This window comes from Eimeria acervulina, genomic scaffold (genome assembly GCF_000499425.1).
Source record: "Eimeria acervulina Houghton genomic scaffold, Eah_scaff936, whole genome shotgun sequence".
In the NCBI taxonomy this organism is placed as follows: domain Eukaryota; phylum Apicomplexa; class Conoidasida; order Eucoccidiorida; family Eimeriidae; genus Eimeria; species Eimeria acervulina.
This window is the reverse complement of record NW_013549511.1, coordinates 2,501-10,988: the sequence shown is the minus strand read 5'-3', so window position 1 is coordinate 10,988 and position 8,488 is coordinate 2,501. Positions and strand designations below refer to the sequence as shown.

The following is an 8,488-nucleotide window of genomic DNA, read 5'->3' as shown; positions in this document are numbered from 1 at the left end:
ATATATATATATATATATATATATATATATATATGCATATGCATATATATATATATATATATATTTACATATACGCGTGCTTGCATATAAACATCTATTTACATATATATAAATATATATTTATATATTTGTATATAATGACAAAGACGGCTAGAGAGACAGAGAGACATGTGTACAGGCAGAGACACAGAGAGACAGGAGGAAATATATATATATATATATATATATATATACATGTACTTGTGTACAGGTATATATAAATATAATATATATATATACACCTGTATACGTATATATATATATATGTACATAAATACATGTATGTAGGTACATATAAATATATATATATATATATACATATATATACATATATATATACATATATATTATTTGCACAGAGTAAGAGAGAAACACTTACAGAGAGACAGAGAAATGTATAAAGACAAAGACAGCGATAAACAGACAAATACACAAACAAAGACAGAGACAGAGACAGAGACAGAGACAGAGAGACAAATGCAATGTATAAACGATTTGTGTCTGTATAAATATATGCATATGTATATATACATTTAGATATATATATAATATATAATATATAAGATACAATATATAATATATAATATATAATATATAATATATAATATATAATATATAATATAATATATATTTTATTTGCATATGCTTGTGTTCATCGCTATTTATGTGAATATACAAGCATCGGCAACAAGGACATGCACATACAATATATAATAATATATATTATTATATATATAATAATTATATAACTTTAATAATAATATACAAGATTTGTCTAATTAATATAGACGTAATATAAAGATATGTATATATATAATCTATATATATAATATTTGCATGTGCAATAGAGTGTACAGGGCTGTTGATTTGTCTCTGTCGAGGAGACGCCTTCCTTCTCCTTTTCCTTCGCAGCTAGAGTCATCGATTGTTTGTCTCCTAACCGCAGCAGCAGCAGCAGCAGCAGCAGCACCAGCAGCAGCACCAGCAGCAGCAGCAGCAGCAGCAGCAGCAGCACCAGCAGCAGCAGCAGCGGGAGCGCCAAGAACAGGGGCAGCAGCGGCAGTAACAGGGGCAGCAACGTTAGCCGTAGCTAGCTCCAGCTAGTTGTAGCTAGCTCTACCTAGCTTAGCTAGCTGGGGCTTGCTGTAGTTATCTGTAGCTAGCTGCAACTAGAGTAGTTAGCCGCAGCTAGCCGTAGTTAGGCGTAGCTAGCTGCAGCAGTTGTATGCAGCAACGGCAGGAGTATAAGGGGACTGCAGGGAGTTGCATGCAGCAGCAGCAGCAGCAGCAGCAGTAGCAGCAGCATTTTTGAAGTCGATAGAGTGCTTGCGGTGTACATACACTTGAACTGACTAGCCAGACAGCTAGCTACGGTGTACATGCAGAGGCTGAGGGATAATATATAAAAAATATTTAATTTATTTAGCAGCAAATACATTAAATTATTTTTGCTGCCGCATGCTGAGGTGTATATACACCGCAGCTCGTCCACTACCTTGGGGCCCCCCTGTGGTAGCTGTGTAGATATTTGTTTTGTTTGCAATTGTTTAAATGAAATAATAATAACAAATAATTAATTAATTAATTAATATATTTATTTTATTCTTCTAATTGCTCTTTTATTAACAGCGCGAGGAAGACACAGCAAACACACTGGACTGTCGGTTGCAGCGCCGCTGCTGCTGCTCTTTGTTTATTTATTTTATTTTATATTTATTTAATTTCTTTCTGTCTCCTTTTGTTATTCAAGGGGACACTTCAGGGGACTGCCACAAGTTAAACAAAGCCGATACAGCAACTGCAACAGCAGCAGCAGCAGCAGCTGCTGCTGCTGCTGCTGCTGCTGTTCAAAGGGGCTTAGCAGCTGCCATTTCGCCTCTGCTCGTTTCCCTGTGTGGAAGCTGTCTAGAGATTAAGCAATCTTCTTGTGCAGCAGCAGCAGCAGCAGCAGCTGCTGCTGCTGCTGCTGCAACAGAGTGTGTAAGAAACCAGCGGTGGCATATTTGTGTAGCTGCAACGGCAGCAGAAGCTACAGCAGCAACTGCAGCAGCAGCTACAGCAGCAGCTACAGCAGCAGCTATAGCAGCAGGTACAGCAGCAGCTACAGCAGCAGCAATAGAGAGAGCAGGAGCAGGTGGCAGCAGCAGCAGCAGCAGGACCAGCAGCAGTAGCGCTGTTGAGGAACCCATTTTGCAGCTTCCCGTTGCTATCGCTGCAGCAGCTACAGCAGCAGCAGCAGCAGCTACAACTACAGCAGCAGCAGCAGCAAAGTAACACTCCCTGGGGTGTCTCCTTTTTTGATTTGGGCAGCAGGAGAATACCAGGTGAAGGAGAGAAGTGCAGCAAAAGGAGACAGCTGCAACAGAGTGGCATATTGCTGCTGCCGCTGCAGCAGCAGCAGCAGACGATTTAAACGAAACAGACACACAGACCCTGAAGCAGCTGCTGGTGTTGCTGCTGCTGCTGCTGCTGCTGCTGTAACAGCGCATGCAGGGGAATGCGCAAGACGGCAGCAGCAAAAACGCAGCAGCACAACAGCAGCGAAGACAGCAGCAGTCAACGGGGCACCACAACAACAACAACAGCAGCAGCAGCAGCAGCACTAGGACCAACAGCAGCAGCAGCAGCAACAGCAGCAGCAGCAGCAGCAGCAGGTGGTGATAATGGCGCTGCATGCAGTATTTGAGGTTTGTCTGCAGTTCTGCTCCTTTAGAAATATCGATGTGCTTCATCAAGGGCTTTATGCTGTTGAGTCTCAGGTGTACGTACACCCCAATGTAGAATTCCTGTACCCAGCAGACGCAGAGGCGGAGAGAAGTGCTGCTGCTGCTGCTGCTGCTGCTGCTGCTACTGCTGCTGCTACTGGGGCAGCTGCTGGTGTTGGGGCTGCTGCTGCTTCGGCGCAGCGGCAGGCCTCGAGCTCTTCGCAATCAGCAGCAATAACAGCAGCAACAACAGCAGCAGCAACAGCAACAGCAGCAGCAGCAGCAACAGCAGCAGCAACAGCAGCAACAACAGCAGCAGCAGCACGTAGTGGTGGGGTGTCTCTGCTGCAGAGACCCCCTCCTTTTGTCCTGCTGAATGCAGCATTAGAATGGGAAGGCGGCGTTGCTGCTGTCCCGTGTATGCACTTTGCAGCAACAGCACCAGGAGCAGCAGCAGCAGCAGCAACAGCAGCAGCAGCAGCAGCAGGGAAAGCAGGAAATACACCTCGCGCTGACGCCTTCATTTCTAATGCCTTTGTCTCTGAAGGTAGCGGACAAACAAATGCAGAAACAAACTGCTTCATTTGTAAACCCTTCTCGATTAAATACTGCGAGCAGCAGGTCAGCCCAAAACCAGCTGCACGTACACCTCAAACCCCACACTCAACACTCCCTAAACCCTAAACCCTAAACACTAAACCCTGCTGGAATAGGAGGGATAACAGCGAAGAAGTCTGACAGTGCACCTCTTGCTGTCGTTCTTGCTGCTGCTGCTCCTGCTGCTGCTGCTCCGGCTGTTGCTCCTGCTGTTGCTGCTGCTGCTGCTGCTGCTGCTGCTGCTGCTGCGATGTATAGGTACGGCTGTCGCAAGTTGTGGTGTTTCGGCTTGAGCTACCTTTTTCTTCTCTGGCGGCGCTGCAGTCTGCTGCATGCGTGCTGCAGCTGCTGCTGCTGTTCACGCCTTCTAATGCAGCAGCAGCAGCAACTGCTGCTGCTGCTGCTGATAAAGCCGCTGAAGCAGCCAACAACAACAACAGCACTGCAAACCCACATGAGGCAGAAAAAGACCAGCAGCAGCAGCAGCAGCAGCAGCGTGTCGGCGAGAAAGGCGCGACAGCAGCAGCAAACGGGCGACAAAATGAACAGCAGAATCAGCAGCAGCAGCAGCAAAAGCAGCAGCAGCAGCAGCAGCAAAACGCATCAAAGGCTCAGCCAATCGTCGTTGCCGGGCGGTGGCTGCTTCTGCGAAACCTCCTAAGAGGTTAGTCTGGCTGCTGTTGCTGTTGCTGCTGCTGCTGCTGCTGCTGCTCTCGTTGCTGCTGTTCGTGCTGTTGTTGGTCGTGCTGCTGCTGTTGCTTTTCTTGCTGCTGCTGTTGTTTCTGTTGCTGCTGCTATTGCTGCTGCTGCTGCTTCCGCAGCAATTGATTTGCCTGTGTGGGTCTCTAGCTATTGTTCGTGGCAACAGCAGCAAAGCTGCTGCTGCCGAGATAACGATTACCGCAGCAGCAGCTGCTGCAGCAGCTGCAGCAGCAGCAGCAGGAAGTACAGCAGCAAAACCAGCGGCAGGATGAATGCTTGTTTTTTTTTGCTGCAGGTGTTGCGTCTTATGTCCCCGTTAACTTTGAAGGAAACGCCAGCAGTCTTCTAGAGGTGGGGCCTCTGCTGTGCTGCTGCTGCTGCTGCTGCTGCTGCTGCTGCTGGTGCTTGTACTGTTTCTTGTGCTGCTGCTGCTGCTTGTGTTGCTGCTGGTTCTGCTGTTGCTTGTGCTGCTGCTGCTGCTGTTGGTGGTTGTGCCGCTGCTGCTGGTCCGTGTGCTGCTGCTAGTTGTTTGCTGCTGTCTCCTGATGTCTCTGTGTCTCTCTTTGTCTCCTTTAGTTGCTGCCTTTCTCAGTTGGCTGTGTGCTGCTGTCTGCTTCAGTTAGCTGCTGTCTCTTTAACGCATTTTTAGCTTTGTTTTATGTCTGCTGTTTCTTTATTTGGCGTCTCCTTTTGTCTTTGTTTGTCTCCTTCGGGTGTCTCCTCAGCTTGTTGTCTCCTGCTCTCTTCTCGATGTACGTTTGCGGCTGAGACCTTCGCTGCCTGCAGCAGATATTTGTCTGTCTCCTCTGTCTTCTTCTCTAGTAGAACAAAGAACTGCAGCAGAGAAAATATATGCAGCAGCCATTTCTCGCTCTCGCGCTGCTGCTGCTGCTGTTGCTGCTGCTAACCAGCAGCAGCAACAGCAGCAGCAGCAAAGTGAACTGATGCATGGGGACTGTCTCCAATCACAGGCGGAGGACGAGCTCCAGCAGCAGCAGCAGCAACAGCAGCAGCAGCAGCAGCAGCAGCAGCAGCAACGGCAGCAGCAGCAGCAGCAGCAGCAGCAGCAGCAGAGGCAGCAGCGAGCAAAGCTGCTGCGCACTCCTCGGGTTGAGGGGCGTCTCTCTAAGGAGTCTCCCCCCTGTGGGGTCCATGAGATTGTCTCCTCTATCAAAGCTTTTTTGCTGGCAGCAGGAGCGAGGTTCTGTGAAGAAGATGCAGCAGCAGCAGCAGCAGCAGCAGCAGCAATGCAGCACTGCATGCAGCAGCAGCTGATGCTGGAAGAACATCCCGCTGACGCGGCGAGCGAAAACCCACAGCAGCAGCAGCAGCAGCAGCAGCAGGAGCAGCAGCAGGAGTTGGTGGAGGAGCTGAAGGCAGCAGCAGATCTGACTGCGTGTGCTGCTGCTGTGCATGCAGTGTCCCTCAAGTGTCTCCTTGAGGCCCTGCTGCAGCTAATTACATACTGCGACTTCGTCTGTAGGGTTTGCCTCAGCCCACCAATGCAGCTGCTGCTGGCGCCGCTGCTGCAGCAGCAGGACGTGCTGCTGCCTGGAGGAGGTTTGCTGCCGCTTAGTCAAGTTGGTGTTGCTTCTGCTGCTGCAACGGCGAACGCACAACCAGCAACAGCAGCAGCAGCAGCAGCAGAGGCAGCAGCAGCAGCAGCAGCAGCAGCAGCAGAGGGGACAGAAGATGACGTTCAGACCCTAGAGGTGCAGGTGCCAGCTCCAAGCTTTCTCCTGGAGACAGATATATGCAGCAGCAAGAGCAGCAGCAGCAGCAGTAGCAGCAACAGCAAAGGCAGCAGCAGGAGCATCACCGTGAGGCTGCCGCTGCTGCCGTCTCGTGTCTCCTTCCCCTGCAGCGCCGAAGAACTATGCGATGTTTTGGCCTCAGTGGGTTGAGGCAGCTGATATCTTGTTGCTGCTGCTGCTGCTGTTGCTGCTGCTGTTGCTGTTGCTTGTACTGCTGTTGCTGCTGCTGCTGTCTTTCCTTTTGCGGGTTCTGCTGTTGCTGCTCCTGCTGCTGTCTCCACATGTTAAGAACCTGAACTCAGAGGGAAGGAGACACACCTACCGCCTCCTGTTTGACCAGCCCTTTTGCTGCTGCTGCTGCTGCTGCTGCAGGACGTGCATATTCTAGCTGGACAGCTGTTTGCTGCCTGGCAGCGCCTTTGCTGCTGCCTGGGCTATGCACAGGACGGTAGCTCGCCATTGCTGTTGCTGTTGCTGCTGCTGTTGATGCTGCTGTTGTTCATGTTCCTGCTGTTGCTGCAGCTGCTGTTGCTGCTGCTGTTGCCGCTGCAGCTTCTTCTGCTGTTCCTGTTGCTGCTGCTCCTGCTGCTGCTGTTGCTGCTGCCGTTTGCTAGAGTTTCCACAGCTACCACCATCCCTGCTACCGCAGCAGCAGCAGCAGCTGCTGCTGCTGCTGCTACTTTGCGGTGTCTGTGCAGGTCTCGTAGCGTCTTTGCGTCTGTCTTGGACTTCTTTCTTCTGTCGCGGTATTACTCCTTTCATACTCCACCGCACGCTGCCGGCTGCTGCAGATGCAGCAGCAGCTCCACTGCAGCAGCAGCAGCAACAGCAGCAGCAGCAGCAGCGCCAGCAGCAGCAGCGCCAGCAGCAGCAGCAGAAGCAGCGGCAACAGATGGAGACAGACTCGACTCCAGATGAGGATACGGTGTTTCAAAGAGAGGAGACGAAAGCTCTGCAGCAGCTGCTGGCGCTGCAGCCTCAGCAGCAGCAGCAACAGCAGCAGCAACAGCAGCAGCAGCAGCTGCTGCATCAAATGCAGAAGGTGCTGAATCTGATGAAGACTACCACAGAAACGCAGCAACTCGCTGTACGCACATGCTTCTGCTCTTGCTGCTGCTGCTGCTGCTGGTAGTAGTAGTACTGCAGCGCCGCTGCTGCTGTGCCCGCTGCTGCTGCTGCTGCTGCTCCTCTTGCTGCTGCTGCTGCAGTTCTGAGCGCAGAAACGAAGGGACACTCGTCATAAAAGCAGCTCCAGCGGCAGTGGTTGCAGCTGCCTCTGCTGTTCTTGCTGCAGTTGCCGTTGTTGTTCTTGCTGCTGCTGCTGCAGATGCTGCTTCTGCAGTTGCTGCTGCTGCAGATGCTTACGTTTGATTTGTTTAGGTGTCTCCTCTCCTGTCTCCTGCAGGAGGAGTGGCGCTCTTGTCTCCGTTTCCTTGACAGCCGCATGCCTGATGTACTGGACAATAAACTGTAAGGCCCTTACATCTGCTGCTGCTGCTGCTGCTGCTGCTGCTGCTGTTGCTGCTGCTGCTAAGTGCCGCTGAGCTGCCCCACACTCCCTGTTACCCCCTTCAGAGAAGCCACAGCAGCGGCTGCCTTCGCCTCCGTTACCACCGCTGTTGCAGCAACAGCAGCAGCAACAGCAGCTGCAGCAGCAACAGCAGCAGCAGCAGCAACAGCAGCAGCAGCAGCAGCATGTGTTTGTGTTTAGAGCTGTCCCCGCCTCGGAGTGGCCAGTGGTGTTTGAAGATTCTTATTGCGTCTGCTGGGGAGAAGAAGAAATAAAAAAGGAGACAGAAGGAGACAACGGAGACAAAAAAGAAAAAGGAGACAGAAGAAAGAAAGGAGACAGCAAAATAAACAAAGGAGACAGCAAAATAAACAAAGGAGACAGCAAAGGAGACAGTAAAAGAGACAAAAAGGGAGACCGTTGGTGCGCGCTGCGGTGGTGCAGCTCGGGTGTATCGCCAGCTTCTGCTTTTTTTGCTTCAGACGCAGACGAGAGTTTAACTTCTTCATCTCTTTCATCTTCTCTGTCTCCTTTCCTTCCGCTGTCTCCTTTGCTTCCGCTGTCTCCTCTGCTGTCTCTGTCTCCTCATCAAGGCGTTCATCTGATTGTCTTTGTTCATGGGTTTCAAGGTAAGGATAGTACTGTCTCCTTTTGTCTCCTTTTGTCTCCTTCTTGTCTTTTAAATATATTTTTGTCTCCTCTATGTCTCCTTTTGTCTCTCTTTTTAATTTCCTTTTATCTCTTTTTATGTCTCTTTGTCTCTTTTTATATCTTTTTATATCTTTTTATTTCTTCTTCTACCCCTTTTTGTCTCTTTTTATATCTTTTTATTTCTTGTTGTCTCCTTCTTGTCTTTTAAATGTCTTTTTTATCGCTTTTTGTCTCCTTTTATCCCCTTTCTGTCTCCTTTCTGTCTCCTTTTTGTCTCCTTTTTGTCTCCTCTTATCCCCCTGTGTCTCCTTTCATCTCCTTCTGTCTCCTTCTGCCTCCTTTCATCTCCTTTCATCTCCTTTTGTCTCCTTTTGTCTCCTTTCTGTCTCCTTTTGTCTCCTTTTGTCTCCTTTAGGTACCCCCTTTGACTTTCGCCTCTTTAGGGCGAATTTGTGCGCCTCATTTCAACACATCGCCTGCCTCGCCTCCTCCGCCAACTTAGACCGCACAGACGGTTTGCTGCTGCTGCT

General features: G+C 49.7%; 1 protein-coding gene across 1 annotated transcript in view; it reads left to right on the top strand.

The window, feature by feature from the left end:
* Nucleotides 1–2,702: 2,702 nt before the first annotated feature.
* EAH_00052450 (hypothetical protein, conserved) overlaps nt 2,703–8,488 on the top strand; it is a gene marked incomplete at both ends in the record, with an annotated part of 7,401 nt that continues 1,615 nt past the window's right edge. The window contains 9 exons of the mRNA XM_013394075.1: nt 2,703–3,365; nt 3,600–4,005; nt 4,339–4,394; nt 4,769–5,863; nt 6,170–6,245; nt 6,496–6,839; nt 7,203–7,267; nt 7,752–7,936; nt 8,374–8,472. Coding sequence (XP_013249529.1) covers nt 2,703–3,365; nt 3,600–4,005; nt 4,339–4,394; nt 4,769–5,863; nt 6,170–6,245; nt 6,496–6,839; nt 7,203–7,267; nt 7,752–7,936; nt 8,374–8,472 — 2,989 coding nt within the window. The remainder of the gene's footprint in view (nt 3,366–3,599; nt 4,006–4,338; nt 4,395–4,768; nt 5,864–6,169; nt 6,246–6,495; nt 6,840–7,202; nt 7,268–7,751; nt 7,937–8,373; nt 8,473–8,488) is intronic.